This window comes from Eucalyptus grandis, chromosome 5 (assembly GCF_016545825.1).
Source record: "Eucalyptus grandis isolate ANBG69807.140 chromosome 5, ASM1654582v1, whole genome shotgun sequence".
Taxonomy (NCBI): Eukaryota; Viridiplantae; Streptophyta; class Magnoliopsida; order Myrtales; family Myrtaceae; genus Eucalyptus; species Eucalyptus grandis.
The window spans coordinates 7,820,389-7,846,652 of record NC_052616.1 but is presented as its reverse complement, the minus strand read 5'-3'; the positions used below and the strand labels follow the sequence as shown (position 1 = coordinate 7,846,652).

General features: G+C 41.3%; 2 protein-coding genes and 1 long non-coding RNA gene across 4 annotated transcripts; all 3 read left to right on the top strand.

Annotated features, from left to right (window-relative positions):
• The first annotated feature begins 527 nt into the window (after positions 1–527).
• Positions 528–2,582, top strand: LOC120293581 (L-type lectin-domain containing receptor kinase IX.1-like). The gene has a single exon (XM_039313267.1). The coding sequence runs from the start codon at positions 528–530 to the stop codon at positions 2,580–2,582; it is 2,055 nt and encodes a 684-aa protein (XP_039169201.1).
• Positions 2,583–7,314: 4,732 nt separating this feature from the next.
• On the top strand, positions 7,315–8,517 carry LOC120293580 (L-type lectin-domain containing receptor kinase IX.1-like). The gene is made up of 2 exons (XM_039313266.1): positions 7,315–7,516; positions 7,634–8,517. Exons 1-2 carry the CDS (start codon positions 7,315–7,317, stop codon positions 8,515–8,517), a joined length of 1,086 nt encoding a protein of 361 aa, XP_039169200.1.
• A 2,832-nt stretch (positions 8,518–11,349) lies between these two features.
• LOC120293407 lies at positions 11,350–13,489 on the top strand. Of its 2 annotated transcripts, XR_005551166.1 has the most exons (4): positions 11,350–11,694; positions 11,843–11,863; positions 12,462–12,569; positions 12,885–13,489. It is a non-coding gene; the product is annotated as an uncharacterized LOC120293407 (long non-coding RNA). The 2 variants fall into 2 exon arrangements; XR_005551165.1 differs by lacking the exon at positions 11,843–11,863.
• The last annotated feature ends 12,775 nt before the right edge of the window (positions 13,490–26,264 follow it).

Sequence of the window (26,264 nt, the reverse complement as noted above, 5' to 3'; positions counted from 1 at the left end):
AAACTAGTAGCACGCGTTGAAAATCCCGCCTTCCCGGGAACCACCCCACCTTACCTGCCTCGGCCCTGTGTCGTTCCTTCTCTTCTTCTTTGCTCTTTGCTTTCTTTCTTCTTCCCCCCTTCGCTACAACTTGGTAGAAACCCTACGCCGTGTCGACGCACCACGCCTCCGCCTCGTTCGTTGCCTAGGCCGACCCTAATCGACCTCGAATCATCTCATATTCAAGGTCGAGCCGTGCTCTGGATCATAAATCTTGGGCTAGCTCGACCGCTCGACCCTAGATCCAGAATCTGAGGCCCCAGTTCGGCGACCGAGCTCGATCTCGACGACAAAGGACTGAAACGGCGGTGAGTGCAGTTTTCTATTCGTTATTTGATTGTGGCGCACCGCATCGATCATCTCTTTCACCACTTTTTCGGAGCTGAGCGCTGAGAAAGATGAAGACGTTAACCTGCCCGCGTGGCTTCGCACGGCGCTTTGAGTTTGCAGGCGGTCGTCGGATCCGCCAGAAGTTAAAAACATCCGACATGAGAAGCTTTGGAAGAGATAAAGATCAGCCTCAACCACCCACACCTGCATTAATTCTACTAGTCTTGACGATCTCTCTGCTCAAGCCCTTTTCAGCTTCCACTCTACCCTTTGCCAATCCACGTATCATGTTGCCATATGGCTTTGCGACCTACAATCGCTTAGCCCTTCAGGGGAATGCTTCTGAGCGACCTCCTTACCTCAGCCTGAGCCAGCCGAATGGAAGACTCGACGGCATCGGCGGCCCAGCTACGTATTCCGGCGAAGTGCATTTTTGGGACAAGGCGACGGTAGATGCTGTGAATTGGACTAGCCACTCCATTGCCAGGCCCGACTGTCAACAGAGAAACCCTTTCGGCAACAAACTCGCCTCACTTGCTGTTCCTCTAGCCCGTATGGTTGCGTTTTCTTTAGAATGGAAGAACGACATTCTAACAAATGTCATCATTGGCTTCACGATTTTCACTGGCCGCCGTACCAACCTTCAACCGAAGGAAGATACACTAAAATTCAATGCGAACTTCGGTCATCTAGCTTGTCCCGACAGCGATTGTTTTGCAGTTAACATTAACTGTCACAGTAATACGTCGGGTATGGTTGCTCCATTATTTTTTATGCAAGTGATCGACGTCGGCTTCGGGGCTGATGTCCAAACGGCGATCGAGAAAGTCACGAAGGACGGGTCATCTTCCAGTATAATGTACGACCCGTACACGAAATGTTCGGGCGTGGTCTCGAGGGTTGCTGATGGGACTTCCGGTAACGAAATCCGTCATCACTACTGCCCATTCAGCTCAGGGGCATCTATGCAAAAGACGGTGGGTGTTTGTGTCATAGCTTCCCCTGAATCTGCACTTGGGCATCGCGTTGTCCAGATATCGGGATTAGTCTCCGGTTCACAGCTCCAGGTGGAAAAGGCTACCGACTCTTGGTTGAAGTGGCTGTTCATAGTAATGGGCGGTGTCGTTGTATTGGTGGCGATCATTGTTGCTTGGGTAAATTATAGGTCAGAAGTCTCCAGTCCAGACAGAGAGAGAGGTGGAGAAGAAGGCAACCGTGGCGAGAATTTAACCGAAGAGTTTGAAAAGTTGAGTGGAACCAAGAAGTTCTCCTATGAAGACTTGATGATCGCGACCGATTCTTTTGCACGTAACAGGATTCTGGGAGAAGGGGGTTTCGGGGCCGTGTACAAAGGGTACATGGGAGGCGCTCGCACCGTGGTTGCTGTAAAAAAAATAAAATTTGGTTCACGCCAGGGGGTAAAGGAGTATATATCTGAGGTGAAGTCATTAAGTCAACTTAGGCATAGAAACGTGGTGCAACTTATAGGCTATTGTCACAAGGCGAGTGAATTTGTCCTAGTTTACGAATTTATGACAGGAGGTAGCCTGGAGGATCACTTATTTAAGAACAGAACCCTGCTAACATGGGAGAGGAGGTACAACATTGCTCTGGGATTAGCCTCGGCGTTGCACTACCTGCAGAAACTTTTTCATCAATGCGTGATCCATAGAGATATCAAATCCAGCAATATTATGCTCGATGAAGAGGTCGTGGCCAAATTGGGAGATTTCGGCTTGGCTAAGCTAGTCAACCATGCTAGAGGTCCAAACACAACCCAAGTGAAAGGAACACTAGGTTACTTGGCTCCGGAGTACCACCAGATGGGTGTGGCAAGTAGGGAATCTGATGTCTATAGTTTTGGAGTCGTTCTTTTGGAAATAGTTTGCGGGAGAAGGGTCTTCGACTCGGAACTAGGAGAACGAGGCCTAAACCTTGTCCAGTGGGTTTGGAAGCGTTATGGGAGCCTGAGCTTGGGTGGGCGCGGGGAATTGAGCTGGCGCTGGCGCAACAAGTTTCTCGAAGTGGTGGACCCGAGGCTCGGCAAGGATTTTGACAAGAAACGGGCGGAGGCCTTGTTGATTGTGGGGCTGTGGTGTGCTCACCCCATTGCTGCGTCTCGGCCGTCGATTGAAGAGGCAATGGCCGTTTTGAACTTGAAGGCAGAGCCTCCAAAACTCCCCCCGAAGATGCCAAGGTTCAACGTTAATTGACCCGAAGGTCTCGTCTCGTCTAGATGCGTTTGAGTAATGCCTTGCTCCGTTAAAAATTGTTTATATAGTGCCTCAATGATGTCTAGTTTTATTTTGTTCGGAACTGATGTCTATTTAACTGTGATGTGAATGAAAATCACCGAGAGAGAGGTGATTCTCGCAAAGCTGTTTACTCTCGCCTTTCTCATTCGCTACTGGTAGTGTTGTGCGGTACTTAAAATATTTATTTAGTCTTGATCATTTCAAGAGGAGTCTCGGGTTGGAATTGGAATTTTACTGTTACGAAGGAGATGAAGTGCTACAGCAAAATAAGCAATTACCAAAATGAGCTGCTGCATGGGAATCTTTCAAAGGTCAGAACTAAACCAAATGCCCGGTAATAATTTTTGCTCCATTCGAAAGTCGACTGTCTACTTATTATTTTCTGTTCAATCAAGTATCTCGATCTTTTAAATTTGGCTCAATGCGAGGCTTCTGTTAAATGTAACTCGTTTACTCAGCCCACGTTAAGCAAAATCAGTGACCTGACTTGCTTACCCTAGCAAAAAATATGGTATCTCGTTTTTATAAGGCTACAATGAACGTCAATATTGATGATTAATGGCTATTTAACGGCGTTAGTGCTAATATTCATGTTGACATTTTCCATTCTTAATTGTTAGGGACATCTCTAATGATACATATTTAGAAAGTTGAGATATTTAATTGCACAGAAAAAAAAAAAAAAAAAAAGAGTTGAGATACTCAATTGTAAAACAGGTAAAGAATTCGAGTGATTGTGACTTCATTATCCCTTAATGTTTCAATAAAATGGAGTCCGCAGGAATTGGCGATCATCTGTCAAGGAAGGATGACATAAAACTTATATCTACTACAAATGAATTGCACATGTGAAATGTCGAATGACCCGAATGCACACAATATGTAAGTTAGACTACTCAATTCCAAACCCTAAAAATAATGGATGGTATAGTAATGTGTCAATTTTTTGATGGTATGCTAATCCCTAAATAAATTGTTAGTTGTCATCACCTGAGGTCACGGCCCTCACCGGGGTTGGGTGACCCTAGACAACAAGGCTTGGGGTTGCCAGCAAACCTAGGCGCCATCGTCAATGTCGCGTGTCATCGGTGCGGGCAACCAGCCACTAATCCTAAAAATAGTGAGGGTGAGATGGGAATATAAGAAAGCTAGTGAGTGTAAGATGAGAAGAAAAATGTCTAGAAATAGCATTCTACCCAAAACTGGTCTCTACTTGATTTGCGTTTCGCTTTCTCAATACTAGTAATTAACCGAAAGCTATTTTGAAAGGCTTGCCAAACACCTAAGCATTTTCTTAAGGAGCTTTGGAGGCCGAAAGTTTCTTAGAAAAGTCGCGTCCAAAGCTCCTTAGAAAAGTTGAATCAAATACATCATGAAATCCGATTCGTTCTTCCAAGTAAAGCTTTTTTGCAACTCCGCGAGCTAGCCCTAATCGGTCCCTGTGCATTTTCTTAGATTCTCGGGTGGCATCCGATTTCCTACTTTCGTTTGGGGACCTGAATTCGAGCTTGTTTTCGATCTGTTCATGACGACAAGGTAATGAATTCGACCTCTTGTTCGTGCTTTCATTTTTGTCACACTGTTCGATAAGGCGACTAATCCAGAGCCGGAGGAGAAGGAGAATGCCAATGCCGGGGAGCACTGAAGGGGATGAGTGGCCCGAGACTGAAAGAGATCGTAAAAAGCAAATGGGTTGAAGCTGGGTTTTGAGCAGACCCATTAAAGACCCATCAAAAGTTGAGCTTTGTTTTAGTAAACCCATATGTTAAATTTTAAATGACCCTATTTGACCCAGCAAAATGAATATGAATTAAAACATGGGTCAATGACTCATTTTGCCAGCCCAACCTGTCATGCATTGTTCCAACGCCATGTCCAAGTAGAGGTAGAGCAGTGCCGAGACCAAGCCCTGAGAGATGTTGTACCTCATTTCCCATGTCAATTCGGTCCTGCCTTTGGGCAATTGATGATCCGAGCTGCCTTGCGACGCTGTCTTCTTGGCACCAGCCAATGAGTTAGTCGGATTGCTCTAATCAAACTTTTTTGGGCCTTTGCCCTCAACTGTGTGCTTATTCATGGTTAGCCCATTTGCATGTCCAAATGCATCATGGGCAATCTCTAAATTGTCAAATGGTATTTTATAGATCAACTTCCTCAATTCCAAACTAACTTCATGTCTGGATCTTGTCACAGTCAGCTCAGCAACCATAAGTGCAAGACTAACAAATTGGTAACAGAATACCTTCTCATAACTTGACTCAAGAATAAATTGAATTTAGAGCATTACAACGATTTTTTGATGCATATAACTCGAAGTACCCTTTATATACGCCTTTTACTAATGAGCGGCTACATCGAATTTGAATTGAAAACAATATTTCCTTAATGCGTCCAGTTTCTCTATGAATTTTTGGCAATTGCATCTTCAAAGTGTTAAGCTCCTGTTGGCAATATCTTACAATCAACATGTGTGGTCATCGATAAGAAATGCACGTAAAGACTTTTTTACGCGTTTTGAGTCGCTTTCGCATTAATTAAACCTCGCCGGCGGAGAAAATGGTGCTTAGGAGTGGAATTTCATGTGAAAACCCCACTCCATTCACCAAATCCGGGACCATCCACCCCGCCTGAGCTTGAAAATCCCGCCTTGGTTTGAAAATCCCTCTCCATTCACCGACCCCGGGACCACCCTCCCGCAACTCACATCACGTCGCCCCTCTCTCTTCCCTTCTTTTCTTCTTTCCTTTGATTTTTCTTCTTCCCCCTTTTCACTCCAACACCCTTCCACCATCACCGCCGTGTCAGACAGACCACGGGTAATAGCGAATGAAGAACCATAGCCTAAATAGAGAGATAAAATATTTCATAAATCTTAATTTCTAAAGTGAAATATGAGAAAATTTCACGAATCTTTAGGTGAAGATAATATTTATCGCTTTGGTACCATCAGTCAAACCAAAACTTTAAACTAGTAGCACAAGTCAAAAATCCCGCCTTCCCGGGTGCCACCAACCCTAACCTTACCTGCCCTGGCCCACTCTTTTTCCTTCTCTAGTTCTTGTTTGTTTGTGTGTGACCTCCTAATGTCTATAAAAAGCAAGGAAGATATAGTGTGTTGGGCAAAGTCTCTCAGTGTTTTGTGTATGCTTTCTAAACTTCTCATTCTTTTCCAGCTTAGTAGGATCCTTTGAGAAATGCAGCTCGGATAATTAAAAATGTTAGGCTTTTCTTGATGGTCTTTTGCATGGCCATTGATTTCGCTCTTCTTTGCATTTTTTTTTTTCTTGGGCATTAGTTTTGCTTTTACTAGGCAACTGTTTTTTTCGTGTCCCTTAGTTTTTATTATCTTTTGAGTATCTAGAACTCAACTCCCTCCCTTTTTGTCATTAATCAAACAGATAATAAACAATGGCATCGATAAAGAGATCGACCATAGGTAACATGAAGTCTGTCCTAAACTTATTTTGTCGTTTCACAGGAAGAAATTCGGTTATATTCTATGAGAGACAAAACACAATATAAAAAAAAAATTTCTTCTTTACTAGTTGCTTTCTTTCTTCTTTCCCCTTCGCTACAACTTGGTTAGAAACCTATGCCGTGTCGACGGACCACGCCTCCACCTCCGCCTCGCTCGTTGCCTAGGCTGACCGTGATCGACCTCAAATCATCTCAGATTCAAGGTCAAGCTGAGCTCTGGATCACAAATCTTGGGCTTGCTCGACCCTAGATCCAGAATCTGAGGCCCAAGTTCGGCGGCTGAGCTTGATCTCGACAACAAAGGACTGAAACGGCGGTGAGTGCAGTTTTCTATTCGTTATGTGATTCTGGCGCACCGCATCGATCATCTCTTTCACCACTTTTTCGGAGCTGAGCGCTGAGAACGATGAAGACGTTAACCTGCCCGCGTGGCTCCGCACGGCGCTTTGAGTTTGCAGGCGATTGTCAGATCTGCCAGAAATTAAAAACATCCGACATGAGAAGCTCTGGAAGACATAAAGATCAGCGTCAACGTCCCACATCCGCATTAGTTCTGCTAGTCTTGACGATCTCTCTGCTCAAGCCCCTTTCAGCTTCCGCTCTACACTTTGCCGATCCATGTATCGTGTAAATAAATGTTTTTGAAACCAACTTTCACTTAGGCCTTCGGGGATGGGCTTCTGAGCGACCTTTTTACTTCAGCCCGAGCCAGCCGAATGGAAGACTCGACGGCATCAGCGACCGAGCGGTGATCCTTCAGCCCTCACTTGCTGATTTTTCAGTCCTTAAGGTTGCGCTTTACTTTGGACGGAAGAACGACAGTCCAATATATGCCCTCGATAGCTTCACGTTTTGCTTTGACCGCTTTACCAACCTTCAACCGAAGGAAGATACACAAAAAGTCGATGCGAACTCCCCTTGCCATACTCTGGGCCATCCAGCTTTTCCCGACAGCAGTTGTCTTGCAGTCAACGTTAACCATCACAGTAATATGTCGGGTGTGGTTGTTCCATTTGTTCTTATACATCCGAACGTCGGGGTTGATGTCCCAACGGCGATCAAGAAAGTCATGAAGGACGGTCATCTTGTAGTATAATTTACGACCAGCGCACGGAATGTTTGAGCTTGGTCTGTAGGGCTGCTGATGGGAATCACATTAACGAAAACCTTTCATCACTACTGCCCATACAGCTCAGGGGCATCTATGCTAAAGATGGTGGGTGCTTGTGTCAAAGGGCATCGCTTGGTCCTGATATCCGAACCAATCTCTGGTTCACAGCACCAGGTGGAAAAGGCTACCGACTCTTGGTTGAAGTGGCAGCTCATAGTAATGGGCGGTGTCGTTGTATTGGTGGCGATCATTGTTGATTGGCTAAATTATAGGTCAGAAGTCTCCACTCCAGAGACAGAGAGAGGTGGAGAAGAAGGCAACCTTAGCGCGAATTTAACCAAAGAGTTAAAAATTTCACTATACTCAAGGAGTTCTCCTGGGAAGAGTTGATGATCATGACCAGTGATTTAGCACCTGCCAGATTTCGGGAGAAGGAAGTTTCGGGATTGTGTACGAAGGAACATGGAAGTCACTGGCGCACGGGTCGCTGTAAAGATACTAAAATCTGGTTCAGACCGAGGGATAAAGGACTATATAGCAGAGGTGAAGTCATTAAGCCAACTTAGGCACAGAAACTTGGTGGCACTTATAGGCTGTTGTCACAAGAAAGATAAGTTCGCCCTGGTTTACGAATTTATGAGTCAAGGTAGCTTGGGGGATCATCTGTTTAAAGATAGACCCCTGTTGCCGTGGGAGAAGAGGTACAACATCGCTCTAGGATTAGGCTCGGCGGTGCACTACCTGCAGAAAGGAGGCAATCAATGCATGATCCACAGGGATATCAAATCCAACAACATCATGCTTAATGAAAATTTCGAGGCCAAATTGGGAGATTTCAGCACAGCTAGGCCAGTTGACCGCACCAGAGGGCCAGAAGCAACCGAAGCGGTAGAAACAATTGGTTATATGGCTCCAGAGTACGTCCAAAAGGGTGAGGCAAGTAAAGAATCTGATGTCTTTAGTTTTGGAGTCGTTCTTTTAGAAATAGTTTGCTGGAAATGCGTCTTGGACTCGGAACTAAGAGAACGAGGCCTAAACCTTGTCCAGTGGGTTTGGGAGCATTATGGGAGCCCGAGCTTGGCCGGGCGCGGGCAATTTAGCTTGCGCTGGCGCAAGAAATTTCTCGAAGTGGTGGACACGGGGCTCTGCAAGGATTTTGACAAGAAACAGGCGGAGGCCTTGTTGATTGTGGGGCTGTGGTGTACTCACCCCATTGCTGCGTCTCGGCCGACGATTGAAGAGGCAATGGACGTTTTGAACTTCAAGAAAAAGCCTCCCAAACTCTCCACGCAGGAGCCTAGGTAATCGACCCCAAGATCTCGTCTCGTCTGGATGCGTTTAAGCAAATGCCTCGCTCTGTAAGAAAATGTAAAATATAGTGCCTCAACGATGTCTAGTTTTATTTTGTTCGGAACTGGTGTCTATTTAAGTATGATGTGTATGAAAATCGCCGAGAGAGGTGACTCTCGAATGATTCTCGAAAAGCTGTTGTACTCTCGCATTTCTCATTCACTACTGGTAGTAATGTTGTAGTTAATCGGTACTTAAAATATTTATTTAGACTTGATCATTGCAAGAGGAGTCTCAGATTGCAGTTGGAATTTTACTCTTACGAAGGAGATGAACGACAGCAAAATAAGCAATTACCAAAATGAGCTATTGTATTAAAATCTTTCAAAGGTCGGAATTAAACCAAATGCTGGGTAATAATGATTTTTGCTCCATTCTAAAGTCGATTGTCTACTTACTATTTTCTGTTCGAGCAAGTATCTCAATCTTTTAAATATGGCTCAACGTGAGGCTTTTGTTAAATTAATTCACATGTCATGTATTGCTGGCATAACTCGTTTACTCGGCACGCATTAAGCAAAATCGGTGACCTGACTTGCTTATTTAGCAAGAAATACGCTATCTCGTTTTAATAAGGCTACATTGGACGTCAATATTAATAATTAATGGCCATATAACGGGGTTACTGTTAATATCCACATTGACATTCCGTCCTTAATTGTAAGGGACATCTCTGATGACACATATATAGAAAGTTGAGATAATTGCACAAAAAAAAAAAGAAGAAAAAAAAAAGAGGTGAGATGCTCAATTGTAAAACGGGCAAAGAATTCGAGTGATTGCGACTTCATTATCCTTTAATATTTCCAATAAAATGGAGTCCGTAACGTTACTTTTATGGGAATTGGCAATCATCCGTCAAGGAAGGATGACACAAAATTTATATCTACGATAAATGAATTGCACATATGAAATGTCCAATGACCCAAATGCACGCAATACGTAAGTTAGACTACTCAATTCCAAACCCTAAAAATAATGGATGGTATAGTAATGCGACAACTTTTTTATGGTATAGTAATCCCTAAAAATTTTGCAATTTTGCCGGCTATCATCGCTTAAGGTCGCGGCCCTCATCGAGGTTGGGTGACCCTAGGCGACAAGGTCTAGAGTCGCCAGAAAGCCTAGGCGCCACCATTGGTGTCACGCATCATTGGTGCTGATGACCAACCACTAATTCTAAAAATAGTGAGGGTAAGATGGGAATATAAAAAAGCTAATGAGTGTAAGATGAGAAGAACAAAGTCTAGAAATAGCATCCTACCCAAGGCTAGCCTCTACTTGCTTTGTGTTTGGCTTTCTCAAGGCCAAACATTTAGCCAAAAGCCACTTTGAAAGGCTTGCCAAACACTCATAAAGCATGGACTTTAAAGGCTGAAAGCCTTTTAGAAAAGTTGAGCCAAACACACCGCGAAATCCTATTTGCTCTTCCAAGTAAAGCTTTTTTGCAACTCGTGAGCTAGCCCTAATCGGTGCCTATGCATTTTCTTAGATTCTCAGGTCGCATCTGATTTCCTACTTTCGTTTCGAGCTTGTTTTCGATCTGTTCATGACGACAGCGTAATGAATTTGAGCTCTTGTTCGTGCTTTCATTTTCGTCACACTGCTCGATAAGGCGATTACTCCAGGGCCGGAGGAGGAGGAGAATGCCGTGCCGCGGAGCACTGAAGGGGGATGAGCGGCACGAGACTGAAATAGATTGTAAAAAGCAAATGGGTTGAAGCTGGGCTTTGAGCAGACCCATTAAAGACCCATCAAAAGTTGAGCTTTGTTTTAGTAAACCCATATGTTAGATTTTAAATGACCCTATTTGACCCAGCAAAATGAATATGAATTAAAACATGGGTCAATGACTCATTTTGCCAGCCCAACCTGTCATGCATTGTTCCAACGCCATGTCCAAGTAGAGCAGTGCCGAGACCAAGCCCTGAGCGATGTTGTACCTCATTTCCCATGTCAATTCGGTCCTGCCTTTGGGCAATTGATGATCCGAGCTGCCTTGCGACGTGGACTCGTGGACGAGGAGGAGTTCGCTGTCTTCTTGGCACCAGCCAATGAGTTAGTCGGGTTGCTCTAATCAAACTTTTTTGGGCCTTCGCCCTCAACTGTGTGCTTACTCATGCTTAGCCCCTTTGCATGTCCGAATACATCATGGGCAATCTCCAAATTGTCAAATGGTATTTTTATAGATCAACTTCCTCAATTCCAAACCAACTTCGCGTCTGGATCTTGTCATAGACAGCTCGGCAACCATAAGTGTAAGACTAACAAATTGGTAACAGAATACCTTCTCATAACTTGACTCAAGAATAAATTGAATTTAGAACATTACAACGATTTTTTGATGCGTATAACTCGAAGTGCCCTTTATATATGCCTTTTACTAATGAGCGGCTACATTCTATTTTTCAACTGTTGCTAAGTAGTTTTTTGATATCAAATAGACCTCTCCAAAAGGTAATTTTAATGTGGCCGACTTCCCCTCTTTTGCAATCAGTTTCACCACAGCACCCGCTGCTCTAGCTAATTGTCCACCCTGTATGGCCATGCCTAAAGGCATATTGGTTGAAATAGATTCTTCTTTTTGATCAATCAAAATCTCTTCCCAAACTATACAAGAGGATTCGCGGTATGTCAAACTTAAGGTTATCTGCTTTGCATCGAATTAAACCACATGCTTCTCCGCTTGTGCGGGCTTCGTCAATTTCTTTGAGTTTCATTCTTGCGAACGTATATATGTCGTGCGACCGAGGAAGCTCCCATCCCACCCCACCCCATGGAGCAAAATTTCGGATTTTTCCAATCGTTCGTTGTACCACATGCTCGATGAAGCTTGCGGTCAGGCGCATCGGATCGAATCTCCTCCTCTGCGCGGGGCCGAATCAACACGGTAGTCGCGCCAACACACGAATCTTCCCAGCAATTTCCATCCCCGGGACGCCGCGGCATCTTTCGAGTTCGCGCTGTCGCAGAGCGTAATCCCAGGTTTCTACATAAACCCACGCTCCTTAAACCCTGATTTTACAGCAACAGTCTCCCCAGCTCTCTGAATCTTCTCGGGGGAAGAAGGGAAATGAATCGCCGAGCTGCGGAGGCGCCCGTTTCGGCTCGTGACGGGTCGAGCTTGTCCAGGTTCTTTGGATTCTCCGATTCTTCTGCATTGCTTGCTTTGGTCACCGTTTCCTATGGAGTTCATTTGACTTTTTCCCTTCTGGGTTTTTTTAATGATGATGCATTTGATTTCAAATTTCTCTCTTTTTTTTTTTTTTTTTTTGCCCAGAAAATTAGCGGGTAAGAAGAGGTAAGTGGTTTCCTCAAGCCCATGACTTTGCATTCGGTTTGCACGTTCTGTCGTTGACTTGAGACTCAATACATGCGCCCGCCATAGCTTTTATTTAAATGAATTGTGCTTCTTTGACCACTATGGCAATGGAGAATTCGAAGGGGTGGCTGACTCAGTGGGATTTCTGAGGTATATAGACTTGTTTACGGCTAGCTGCGTAACTGTCGTACGGCAATTTTAAGATTGTGTTAGGAGGTTCTTGTGCTTAATAAGGGCACCTAGTAATGTTGTACGGTTCATGCCATATACGGTAGAAGTGCCTGGGATTCAGTAGCTTCTTTGATGAAAAAATAGAGCTTTGGTGTAGATTGTGGAGTATGGAGTAATCAGGAATGGCATAGTGTGGCCTCGCTATGCTGAGCAAAATCTGGGATCGAGTGGGTCAACTAGTTCGAATTAGTGAACTTAGAGCTCAAAAGTTGTTTGCGTTCCAAACTTGTTTTTGACATGTGGTCAGTTTCTTATGATGGCTTTGGGGGCAGCCAGCATCTTATTCGTGATTTCCTGTTCGTTTATTATCATAAAAGTGTAATTCTTTTGTTCCCTAAAACCCCAGCCGGAGTCCATCATTAAGCTGCTTGCTCTGGTTCTTTTCGATTGGAGGGACTGTTGGCAGATGTAACGCGACAACGGGAAGGCTTTGACTGATAATTTACGTGTCATGGTAAAGATCACTCCAAATATACCTCTTTGTACCTTTAGTTCCTTATAGTTCTAACATGCTGAGTTTAAATCTATCGGTTCAGTACCTTGATCAGAAACCAATATATTAGGTATGCTATCCACTGCTATTACTGAGATATACTTAAGTTAATCAAGTCCGATAAATTTTATTATTTCCTATGTGCCCTGAGAATAATAGCCTGAGAATCCCATCAAAATCAGGACAAAAGGCATAACAGTGTGCATAGGTTTATTTGCATTTACTATTAGTTTCGAATGTATCAAATAAGGTGACAGTTAATTCTTTAAGTTGCAGTTTTGCCTCTTATTGCTGCAGTATCTGCCTCTTTGGAGGGGGATTTGAGAATGTCTACATGTCAGACCAGCAAAAAACCTAGAAGGAGTCAACCTTCAATCCAGTAACGATGTAACCGAATTGAGCAGGCAACCTTTGAGTTTGCTGATTTTGTCCACAAAGAGGGTGTCCCTGCACATGCTGAAACTTCTTTCTTTTGCCCTTCATTCTATGCAAATAATGTTTCTCACAGTTACCACAATAGCGTATTGTTCGCTCAAATTGTGTAATGGTGTACCAGAAAGGCGATGACACAGGTGGGGTTTATCATACATGGAGCAGAAACAACAGTGGTAGCTTCCAAAAGCTGAGCTCAGTTACTAAATTCCAAGCACAAGAAGCTTTCCCTTTTGTATAAATTTCTAAATTAAGAATTGGAGAGGAAGAAAAAGACACGGCATGTAGCAACTGATTGCTTACTAATATATACCGATAAACAAAGAAAAGAAAGAAAAGGAAACAAGAAAAAAGAGGAACGAAACTAAATCTTCTCACAGGACAATTCTTGGAAACAAGATCTCATGCTATCATATTACACATGCTCAAGATAAGGCGGAGCCATTAATGCTGGCAGACTACTGGGGAGAAGCTGCACTGCCCCTTGACGTAAATTTCCTTTCTATTTTTTCAGAAAAGTAAGGGATGAACTGAAGATCGTTTAGCCTTTGGAGTTCTTGAATTCTATAAACCAAGTTCAGAACCAACCATAGACCCATTCTTTACGAAGAAAATAAAAAGAGAAAAGGCAAGAAATTTGAACTGAAACACTTGGTCCTACAAAGGGACCCCAGTCACTCGCGACTTTCTTTCTTCTGCTGTTGGTTTTGCCAATCTTTTTCACCGCTTAAACACGATAAAGAGAAAAAAGCAAACTAATTCGAGAGAGAAAGAGAGAGAGTTTCAAAATTTAGAACAGAAGTGAACGCAATTCACGTTGCACATCCATGTTGAAGCTTGAAGTTCTCGGAGTCTCAGCTCTGTCACTTCTAGTCTGGAATCAATGGGATACTGACTTTCATTTCAGAGAGAGAGAGAGAGAGAGAGAGAGAGAGAGAGAGAGAGTGGAGGCGGTGCGACCTTCTGGGAAGAGTGGTCTCATGAGCATTTAAGCATTTGCAGAGTCGTGATAATTTTATTTTTACTTCTCTTTTTGGGGTCACGTAACTCTTAGTTTAGATCGATAACGTATGATCCGGTCGCACCTGCTGGATTCGGGAAGCGGGATTTGGTGGAGGTTATAACAAGCAAAAGACCTAAAATAGTTACTAAATTGGTTGTAGATATCAAGAGAATGTTGCGTATGTAAGTTCACTAACTCCAAAACCCGCTTGATGATATTCTAGAATTTCAAGTCGAATATAAGATTGGACTCAAATTAAGGGTGTTCGTTTGAATAAATTTTTTTCCAGGAATTAGTTTTCTGAATTTTCATGCGTGTTTGATTTGCTTAAATTAATCAGTCAATAAAAAACTATTTACAGTCAAAGAATATATGCATGCTTAAAATTTGAAAAATAAATTTTCTAATTTAAAAAGAAGAAAATATTTTCCTAGAAAACGATTTCTTAAAAAATATTTTTCTTTATTATAAAATTTTTCCCGAAACAAACACACCCTATAATGAAAAAACTGAATTCACACAAAAGTGTATAGATGCAGTGAAAATTCTTATAAGTCCTGACTTGAGTTAAATTACGCAAGAGAATCCCACCTAAATAGTTAAGCAAATAGATGAAGGGAAATTACATATATATATATATATAATACATATTATAATCGCGTATTTAAGTAAAGTCGATCCTTGCACATGTATGACTCGGTTTAGTTTATAAAATAGGCAAAGCTCCAATTTTATGTGCGTCAGTTATTGTGGCCTCACCATGAGCAATGAGCTAGAGAGAAGAGTGCCGAGATTCGAACTACTTGGCCTGTGCTTGGATACTATATAAGTTTCAATTTAAAAGCTTAGGTCAGTAGGATGATTGTGTCCCTATATTACAAACTCAGTCGAGCAGGTTCTATGATTTTTGTAAGCCTTGGTATAGTCGAGTGAGTTTGTAATCTGAATTTTCTGGATTGCAACTTGGGTTTCTCCAGATTCAAATGTATCAAACATAGTAATGAAACAATTTAGTGGGTCAAAAATTCATCAATAATAAGGTCAACTTAGCGCACTAAAATAATCTATATCGATTATCCCTCTCACTATGGGAACAAGCTGTCGGTATTTGTATGAAAGATCTGAGATTTGATTAAATAAAGAATACAATAAGACGATTTTACTGTTTTCTTCTAGTGCAATCGAATCATTCTCTGTCTCTTGCTCTTCCCAATCCTTATCGTTTCTAACATGGCGCAAGGAGATGATACTAAATGCTGGTAAAATCTTTGAAGTGTCCGCGACGACAACAAGATCCTCTCAAAAGGCGGATGAGATTGCTTTTATAACGATCTCTTAACACACCGACGGTATATTCTCTGATTTTTCGAGAAAAAAATCCGTGAAGAAGAAGCTACGAGACTTCGAAACGGGTCGAAATCGTTTCGATGATAATCCACTCGATCTGTCCGCCAATGTCGTCGACTATCATTGTCCTAAGGAATATTGAGATGCACGCTAAGAGTAACGAAATTGGCAACTTGTTCGGAGCAAGTGGTCATACATATCACGAACGCCTATGCGTCATCACCGGTGGCCCTTTCGACAAAAAAATTAGTAATTTTGTTTTGACCAGCTCGAAGTTAATTGCTCATGAAGTTTTCACGATCATGAGCAGCTTGTTTAAGACGGATTATACTGTTGTTATTTGTTTAATGTACATGTACGTGGAGGAATAATTCCAATAAAAATTTTCATAAAGCCCATGACATATATGATATGTACCTGATATATACATCCCTCGTGATCTATCATAATTATAATATAGGAATAAATATACTGAAAGTTTTAAAACTTGTCACGAAAATGTGATTAAGTACTAAAGTTTTCAAAAAGTGCAATCGAGTTATAAAACTTGTCAAGTTGGTGTAATCAAGTTTTTTAGTTCCTTTGTCTAACTTGATAAACGAAAAATGCTAATAGGTTTTAGAACTTAATTGTATCGACTTGACAAATTTTAGCGCTTGATTGCATTATTTGAAAGTTGTAAGATTCATTTATACTTTTTTGACAGGTTTTAAAATTTGAATATACTTTTTAAAAGCTTTTGTACTCAATTGTATTTTTATAATATGTTCTAAAACTTTCAATACATTTATGCTGTGATATATCAATCAAAGGCCAGTCAGGGCGAAAGATATAAATATACCCATCATGGCTAATGAAGAAAGTGTAGCAAAGAAAGTACATCAATTACCATAAAATGATTAAAACAATTCACGCAAGAGATTAAGGGTTTTCATGGCACGTACGTAATGCTTGGACACCTTTCTACTCAATCATCTTAACCATTTAAATTGGCTCAATATGAGGCTTTGTTAATTTTTTTTCTTCTTTTCCTTTTCCCTCTATTGGTTGCCGGCCTCTAGTGTGGCCGGCGAGAGCTGCCCTTGCCAAATTTTGCTAGGAAATAAGGAGAAAAGAACAAAGAGAAAGGAAAAATAAAGGACAAAAATCAAAAACCGTTCACTTCAGCATCAACCATGTAGACGATTGTTGCTAGCTAGGTTACTATGACTGTAATTTTCAGGCAAGATTAGCTAGAATGATTACATTAACAAAACGTCAAAAGGTTTATAATTAAATTGACAAATTATTTAAAATTTTAGGATTAAATTGATAAATCAATCAACATAACTGATTGGAATGAAAAGGTCCTCTTGTCAATCGTGCGTAAATTCCAAAGTCGTGCAACTATCCACACCATTCGTTGACATACACAATGAGTGGAAGAAAAACAAACCGCAGCTTTGAACTTTTATTCTCTCACCTGTGCATTAATTGGATCTGAGAGGCCCAGGGCACCTTTTCATTTTGAGGCCTCTTCCAATTTCTGTACATGATTAAACCTTATCTTTTCCATAATATCATTGATATAGTCTTAATAAGTGATCTATAGATGCATATTCCCGCAAGTCCTTTTAAAATTCTATATATAGATGGAGGCGTGACCTTAGTAATTTGGATGCTATGATGTGGACTACCTGTTTAGCTTGAGATTTGGAGTACGTATGAGTTAATCGTGGAAATTGAGAGGTCATGTTATTTTTCTTATTCTTGTTTATTTTGGCCCAAAAGTGTTGGGGTATGATTGTTAAAATATAATATGGGGAAACGACATGATCTTACAATTTACGTCAACGCGAAATCACCAGAAAAATAAATAAGAAATAATAAGGACACTAAAAATTTACGTGGTTCAGTCCGAGTGTCGATACCTACTTCCATGGGGAGAGCTAATATCAAATAATCCACTATAATCGGAGAATCAAAATTTATAATCACTCACACGTTCGAGTGTTTTTCAAAATTAAATTTAACCCTAAATTTAAAAGTGTTTATAAATAAATAACTCACTTAGATATAAACTCATGGCACAAAATTACCGCGCGTTCAGCCTTGAAACAAAAAAAACGCTTGCGGCTCTCTTCAGCTTGACATGTGCGGCATGCGGCTTTTTTCCTTTTTCTCTCGTAGGTTTCAGCCGCCACCTCCTAGAGACGTGCGTGTCCTGCTTTATATATGTGCCCAAGTCAAAAGTTTGACCTAGGCCCACCAGCTTTTCTCTCTACGTACAAGAGGGCTTCTCACCTTTTTTTTTCTTTCCCTTTTTTAGCTAAAAAGAAACCCAGGCGTGCAATATTGGGTGCCCAAAGTCAAATATTTGACTTTGGCCCCCACCATATTCGGCTCCTCCAAAGCAAAGAGGAAACTTTTGTTTATTTTATTTTATTTTTATTTCCTCTTTCGTAAACCTTCAAGAGTCCAGCGAAACTTTTTTGTTGACCGAAAACATCTAAGCGAATCAAGTTTTACAAACGCTCAAATTCGAGACATAATTTAACAATTCTCCACCTTGTCCATCATCCATGTTGCTCTCCCAACGCCTTGACAGGCACTCACTCTCTACAGACGTCAATAGAGCTAAAGCAAAACTTGAGCTTCGCCAAAGGAACAGACTTAGTCATCATATCTGTCGAGTTATCTGCTGTAGCAATCTTTTTTACAATAATATTACCCTTAGCTAAGGCATCTCGGATGAAACGTTACCTGATATTGATATGCTTCGTAGGCTCGTGATAAACTAGATAATATACCAAATATATCGCACATTGGTTATCACAGTGTATGTCCACACTTTTCTATTCTAACCCAAAGTCCAAGAGCAAACTTTGTAACCATATAGCCTCCTTCGCTACAAAGGTTAGTATCATGTACTCTGCCTCAATCGAAGACAAGGCAATGTGATCCTGTAAAGACGATTTCCAACTAACTGCACCACTTGCTAGCATAAACATGTAACCTGCTAAAGATTTGCGATCATCCAAGTCACCAGTGTGATTTGAATCCACAAACCAGTGATCTCACTACCATTGCTGTCCCTTCAATACATTATACCCACGTCTATTGTCCCATTCAAATATCTGAGGATCTATTTCACAGCTTCACAATGAACTTTACCAGGACGCTTCATATAATGACTAACCACGTTCACAGCTTGTGAAATATCAGGCCTAGTGTACACCATATCATACATAATATTACCCACGGCACTAAAATAAGGAACACGGGACATATGCTCTTCATTCTTCTTAGTCTGCGGTGATAATTTATTTGAAAGTTTAAAATGTTTTGCTAAAGGCGTACTCACAGATTTTGCCGACTGCATATTAAAACTGTTGGAATATAATACGCAGAAACAATAGGATCTTACAATTTACGTCAACATGAAATCGCCAGAGAAATAAATGAGAAAAATAAGGACACCAGAAATTTATGTGATTCGGTCCGAGTATCGATACCCACATCCATGGAAAGAGTCAACAGCAAATAATCCACTAAAATCAGATAATCAGAGTTTACAATTACTCAATCGCTCAAGTGTTTCCCACACCTAAATTTAATCACAAACCCAAAGTGTTTATAAATAAACAACTTACTTTAGTATAAACTCACAACACAAAAATTACCACGCGCTCAAGATTCGCATGGCTTCAAGGATTGTGAACATCTGCGGCTTCGTAGGGTTTCTTCCTTCTCTCGTACGGGTGCAGCAGCCGGAAAAGAAGAAAAAGCCTTTTTGATATGTCCGCACTTATATATATAAGTGTGCCCAAGGTCAAAAGTTTGACCTTGGGCCCCACCAATTTCAATCTTCACGTGCAGAGGGACTTCATGCCAAAAAAAGAAAATCATCCGCCCAAAGGTCAAATCTTTGACCTTGGGCCCACCTACGCTCCTTGCTTCGGCTTCATGCTGAACGTGTGTGTGCCCACTTGGGCCCACTGCCGGATTCCTTTTTCAACTTTATTTCCTCTTCAGTAAATCCTTTATCGAGTCCAAATTCGGTATAATAAATCGTCATCCGAATTCAAATTTGAGACATTAATTTAACAAGTCTTCATCTTGGCTCGATGTTTGAAGCTAAGTTATAGTGCTCATCATCCATGCTGCTCTCCCAACACCCCGATGTTCGCTCACTCTCCACAGACGCCAATAGAGCTCAAGCAAAGCTTAAGCTTTGTCAAAGGAACAGACTTAGTCATCGTGTTTGCCGAGTTATCTGCTGTAGTAATCTTTTTAACAGTAACATTACCCTTAGCTAAGACATTTCGGATAAAGTGGTACCTAATGTTAATGCTTCGTTTGTTCGTGATAAACTGGATTATACGTCAAATATATCGTACCTTGGTTATCACAATGTATATCCACACTTTTCTGTTCTAACTCAGAGTCCGAGAGCAAACTTTATAACCATATCACCTCCTTCATTACAAAGGTTAGTGCCATGTACTTTGCCTTAGTCAAAGACAATGCAATATGATCCTGTAAGAATACTTTCCAACTAACTGCACCACCTGCTAGCGTAAATACGTACCTTACTAAACACCTGCAATCATCCAAGTCACCGACGTGATCCGAATCCACAAAACTAGTGGTCTCACTGCCATTGCTGTCCCTTCGGTATACTATACCCACATATGTTGTTCCATTCAAATATCTGAGGATTCACTTCACAGCTTCCCAATGAGTTTTACCATGACGCTTCAGGTAGCGACTAACCATATCAGGCCTAATGCACACCATATCATACATAATACTACCCACGACACTAGAATAAGGAACGCGGGACATATGCTCCTCCTCCTCCTCAGTCTGTGGTAATAATTTATCTGAAAGTTTAAAGTACTTTGCTAAAGGTGTGCTTACAGATTTTGCCGACTGCATATTAAAACGTGACACGATCTTCTCAATATATTTCTTTTGAGATAGACGTAAAACTCCTGCAACCCTATCACGCAAAATCTCCATACCTAATATTTACTTTGCATCACCTAAATCTTTCATCTCAAATTCAACATTTAACTCCCTCTTCAGCACATCAATATCAGACATATTTTTAACTACTATTAGCATATCATTAACATATAAGAGTAGATAAATCAAAGAACCATTTTCCAATCTCCTATAGTAAACACAGTTATCCATCTGACTTTTAGAATAGTTTTGACTAGCCATGAAAGCATCAAAACGTTTATACCATTGTTTAGGAGACTGTTTTAACCCATACAAATATTTCTTTAATAAGCAAACATGATATTTCTTACTCGGAAAAAAACCCTAATGATTATGGCTAATACGCCTACGTGTTAATGCAATAACTTATCAAATTTAACAATTATTTACATGTAATTTTGATGATATGCATTTGTAAATAATGTGTCATTTCATGTCATTGATAGAATTTCCAGAGGCATGGTGTACAAGATCACCATATAATTACATAAACTGCAATATATGAAATCGAATGATCTCATTTTAAATCTTTTGCGACTAATTATCATAAAAAATTTTCCTTGCCCTTGAGAATTATTCTTCATATGTTATTGCTACGTGAACTTCAAGTAGTCCCATATGTATAGATTTGTATATATTTGAAGATATTGAGTTAAACTAAATTATTCTTTTCCATCTAGCATAGAAATGTGTGCAATCTTTTACTAATTAAACTAAATTATTCTTTTAAATGATACCAAGGTTTTGCATATGTAGAATGACTCTATGGTAAAGTCTTAAAAAAATTGATAATAAATTATATAAAGAAGTTGGCGTAAATTATCAACAAGTTACTTGGAAAATGAACTCACATGTCATTTTCTTAATCAATATTATTTGACGCTAGTCAATACTTATTAACACTTTAGTGAAATCTACAAGTACCAGAAAAAAATTCCATGTGTTTGGCACCCCAATAGAATCCTGCCAATTCACCCATCCCACGGTTCTGCCAACAAGACATAGACATTGCCTTTGAACTGATCCATGTACAAGATAGCATAACTCAATTCTTCTATGTGTAAGTAGTTTTCGCATCGACAACTAATCCAATAGGGAGACTTGAGTACTGATCTACATGTTCGGGTGATGATGCACATAATTGTTTTCTATATAGTCCACCGCCCAATCGTCCGATTATCGATGGATAGGAGTAGGAAGACTTTTTTTTTGGTTCGAATGAGTGGGAAGACTTGACTCATTACAATATCGCTTGCCTACATTTTCGTGTGATGATGCCCTTAATTATACTACGATACACTGCCCAATCATCTGATCATCGATAGATAAGATTAATAGGGAGACTTGACTCATTTAATATGTGTTCACATCGATAATTTCCAATCCAACAAGGCCAAGTGAGTACAATTTTCTGCTCGCTATTGAGTCTGGCACACCACGGCGATTGTCACTTTAACCACCGGATTTGGGTGCACGCACCACTTTTTCAGTTTTATCCAAGCCGAATGGAGAGAATGACAACCGCCATAATGCATAGCGACCAACAAAGATGTTAGTACTAGTCTTAATAATCTCTCGCTCAAACCTTATCCGCTTCGGCTAGACACTTTCACAATCCATCTTTCAATGTCTCATTTTGCTCTGAAAGCCTCGAGCTCTTAGACGTTCAGGGGAATGCTTCTGAGCTCTCTACTTACCTACGTTTCAGCCCAAGCCAGTGGAACCAGAGACTAAACGACGTCGGTGGCCGAGCTAGGTATTCCGGGCAATTGCATCTTTGGGACGAGGCCACACGGAATGGGTTGGATTTGGCTGCCCAGTACATGTTTAGCACCGACTCTCAACAAAGAAGCCCTTTTGGCAACGCATTCACCTTCTTTGTGCTCTTCAGGGCCATCTTGCTCTTCCCAAGAACTATTGTGACGCTGTGGAGGCTGATCCTTTCAAGAATATCTGGGATGTGGAAGTTCCACAAGTTGGTATAGATTCGAGCTGTTAGAGAAAACATTCCTCGGTTGTTTCGATGATTGACAAAACTTACCGAATTTGTATTTTGGTTAAAAGTATTTTTTAGGAAGGAAAATTTGATAAATAACTTATATTTGAACCGTCTAAAAAATGTTTAAATACAAATTGTTATGGGTAATGAAAGCATTTTTTTTTGTTTAAATACAAATTGTTGTGGGTAATGAAAGCATTTTTTTTTAATTAATTACTTCTAGTAGTATAAGCGATAATTTTTATGATATTTCATCCTCCAAAACAAATGGAGCCCTTGTGATGTAATAAATGTAGATTATGTTTATTTTTTCTTTAATGGGTCTAGCTTCCCCATGAAGGTCATTTTTGGCAATTACATCTTCGAAGTGTTGAGTCCTGTTGCCAATATCCTACGGTTGAGATGTGAGGTCAGCGTTACCCGGTAACTTTTAAGGGATGGCGCCCTCTTCTTAGACTTTTCTCTAATTAATTTATAATCCACAGCCCAAACACCCCAAACACCGATAAGAAAGGCATGGAAAGGTCGACCCAAAAAAAAAAAAAGGCATGGAAAGACTTTTTGACGCGTTTTGATTCGGGCTTGCACTCACCGAACCTCGCCGGCGGAGAAAATATTGGGTAGGACTCCATTCAGCGGGCGAAACGTGTCGCACGGGCGCCGGGGGGGCGACCGCACGTCACCCCTCTCTCTTCTTCTTCCCTTTTGTTTTTTCTTCTTCTTCCCCCTCACTCTGACGGGGACAGCACCCTTCCATCGCTACCACCCCACCGCCATCTCAGTCCACCCCTCGCCGCTATTTCAGTCCTCCGTCGTCGAGACCGAGCTTAGCCAGCGAACTTGGGTCTTGAATCCCCAAGAAGAAAAAAGGGGACTCTTGCGCTTTCTCTCCACTTCGACGATCTGCGTTCACGCCCACGTCGACTAGGAGGTCGAGGCCCTCCGCCGCGTCGACGGACCACGCCGCTACCTCCGCCTCCACCTAGTTCGTTGCCTAAGCCGACCCTGGTCTTCAAGGTCGAGCTGAGCATCACAACTCCTGGGCTCGCTACTGGGCAGTGCCATTTTGGTGGCGATCGTTGCTTGGGTAATGTGTAAGACAGAGAGAGGTGGAGAAGAAGGCAGCCCTAGCGCGAAATTACCGAAGAGTTTGAAAAGTTGAGTGGAATCAAGAAGTTCTCCTTTAAAGAGTTGATGATCGCGACCAATTCTTTTGCACGTGACAGGATTATGGGAGAAGGGGGTTCCGGGATCGTGTAACAAGGGCACATGGGAGGCGCTCGCACCGTGGTCGCTGTAAAGAAAATAAAATCTGGCTTGCGCCAAGGGATAAAGGAGTATATATCTGAGGTGAAGTCACTAAGTCAACTTAGGCATAGAAACTTGGTGCAACTTATAGGTTATTGTCACAAGGCGAATGAATTCATCCTAGTTTACGAAGTTATGAGAGGAGGTAGCTTGGAGAATCATCTCTTTAAAGGTACTTGTTGACATGGGAAAGGAGGTACAACATCGCTCTAGGATTAGCCTCAGCGGTGCACTACCTACACAAATAATGTAATCAATGCGTGATCCATAGGGATATCAAATCCAGCAATATCATGCTCGATGAAAGGTTTGAGGCCAAACTGGGAGATTTCGACTTGGCCAGGCTAGTTGACCACACCAGAAGACCAAACACAGTCCAAGTAAAAGGAACATCGGCTTACTTGGGTTCGGATTGCTATCAAAGGGATTGGGTAAGTAAGGAATCTGACATCTAAATTTTTGAGGCGGTCCTTTTGACAATAGTACGTGGAAGAAGATTTTTCGACTCGGAGTCAATAGAGCAAGGCCTAGGCCTTATTCAGTGAATTTGGATGCATTATGGGTGCAGGAGCTGGCGCAGGAATCTTGTGCTTGCGGTGGACCAGAGGCTTGGCAAGGATGTCGACAGGTAACCGGCGAGGTCTTGATGCATGTGTGGCTGTGGTGCGTTCGTCCCATTGCTGGGTCCCAGCCTTCGATTGAAGAGGTTATGGCTGTCTTGGAGCTGAAGGCAGAGCCTCCCAAACGCCCCTCGAAGATGCCAAGTTTGAACCGCAAGTCTCGTCTTATATGCGTTTGACTTTGAGCAAGTGCCTCACTCTGTAAGGCAAAAAAGAGAGAGAGAGAGAGAGAGAGAAAGATAAAGTGCTTCAATGATGTCTATTTTTATTTTACCCAAGTAGAGGTCATTATCGAAAAGGTGCTTTTCTCGCCCTTCTCATTTACCACAAATTGTAATGCCGTACGGTACTTAAAATACTTATTTAGATCTAATCATGTAAAAAACGCGGTCATAATTCTACTTTGATGAACGAAACAAAAGGAAGTGCGTTGGTAAAATCAATCCCTGGATATTCCTCAAATTTTGAACCAAGCAGTGAAATAATTAACGAGAATAGCCTAAAAATAAAATGGTTATGTTCGTCATCTTTCGAAAGGGGCGAGCCACAGAATTATACAGCAATGAAACTAGCAGTTCAAGAGATGATAAATGCATGTTCTAAGCAATTTCGTATGTCTTTGGCAAAAAAGAAAAAGAAAAGTATTCTCATATATCCTTTGGATAGTCCACATAGCTTTTTAGTATCCGGGTCTTTAAATTTTTTAAATAATAAGATGGTGAATACCTGAATTACTGCCTATTTTAAAGTCAACTATATAACTATTATTTTATGTTCATTCAAGTACCTCAACCTTTTAAATTTGGCTCGATGTGAGGCCTTCATCAAAATAAATTCACATGCCATGTGATTTTACTAGCGTGACTTGTTTACTTGGAAAACATTAAGCAAAATTGGTGACATGGCTCGTTTAGTTAGCAAAAAATATGGCATCCCCTCTATTAATGTAGTGATAAGGGGAGCGAGAGGGTGTGTTGACTTGGGCCACTTCAGTCATCCAAATATGTACCTATTGATGTGGAATCGTCTCAAAGTCTACATTGGATGCCAATATTGATGATTAATGGTTATTTAATGGTATTAGTGTCCACATTGGTATTTTTCATCCTTGATTTTAAGGGACATCTCTAATGACTCACATTTGAAAAGTTGAGATACTTGATTTCACAGAAAAAGAAAAAGAGTTGAGATACTCAAACTGTAAAATGGGAAAACATTCGAGCAATCACTATGTCGTTATTCCTTAATTTTTCCAATAAAATGAATTTGTAACACTACTTTTATGGGAATTAGCGATCATTTGCTTAGTAAGGATGACATAAAACTTATATTTACGAAAATGAATTGCACATATGAAATGTCAAATGCCCTAGATGCATATGATATGTAAGTTAGACTACTCAATTCCAAATCTCTAATAATAATAGATCATATAGTAATGTGAAAAATTTTAATTGGATAATTAAGAATGACCTGCTTATTTAAATACATTATCATAATTTTCAATATAATAGATATATAACCATAGTTTGTCACATTCAAGGAAAACTAAGTAATGCGCTAGTTTCCATCCTCTCCTTTTAAAAATTGATTTGCGCCGTCGTGAACCAATTTTTGAGAATGGCTCTAAAGGCAAGTTGTGGATAATGAAGCTGGCTAGTATAGCCTTGTTTTTGATGATTCTAGATCTTCTCTGGTCGCCCAAAGGTAAAACTGAATGGTCTTGGAATATCTAAGTCAGCAAAAATGAGACTGGCCTAAATTCCAAGAAGCGGGCCCGCCGCCGCCGCCGCCTCCGCCTGTGCTGGTGAAAAGCAAGTCGAGGGAGGCGCGTGGCGGGAGGGGCGAGCGCGGCGCGTGTGGGGGTCGTTGACTGGGCTTCGAGCGGCGGTCGAGGTTGGTTGTTGCCAGGCCAATCTGTACTCCGTGCTTTTTACTCTTTTTCTTCGTCAGCCTTT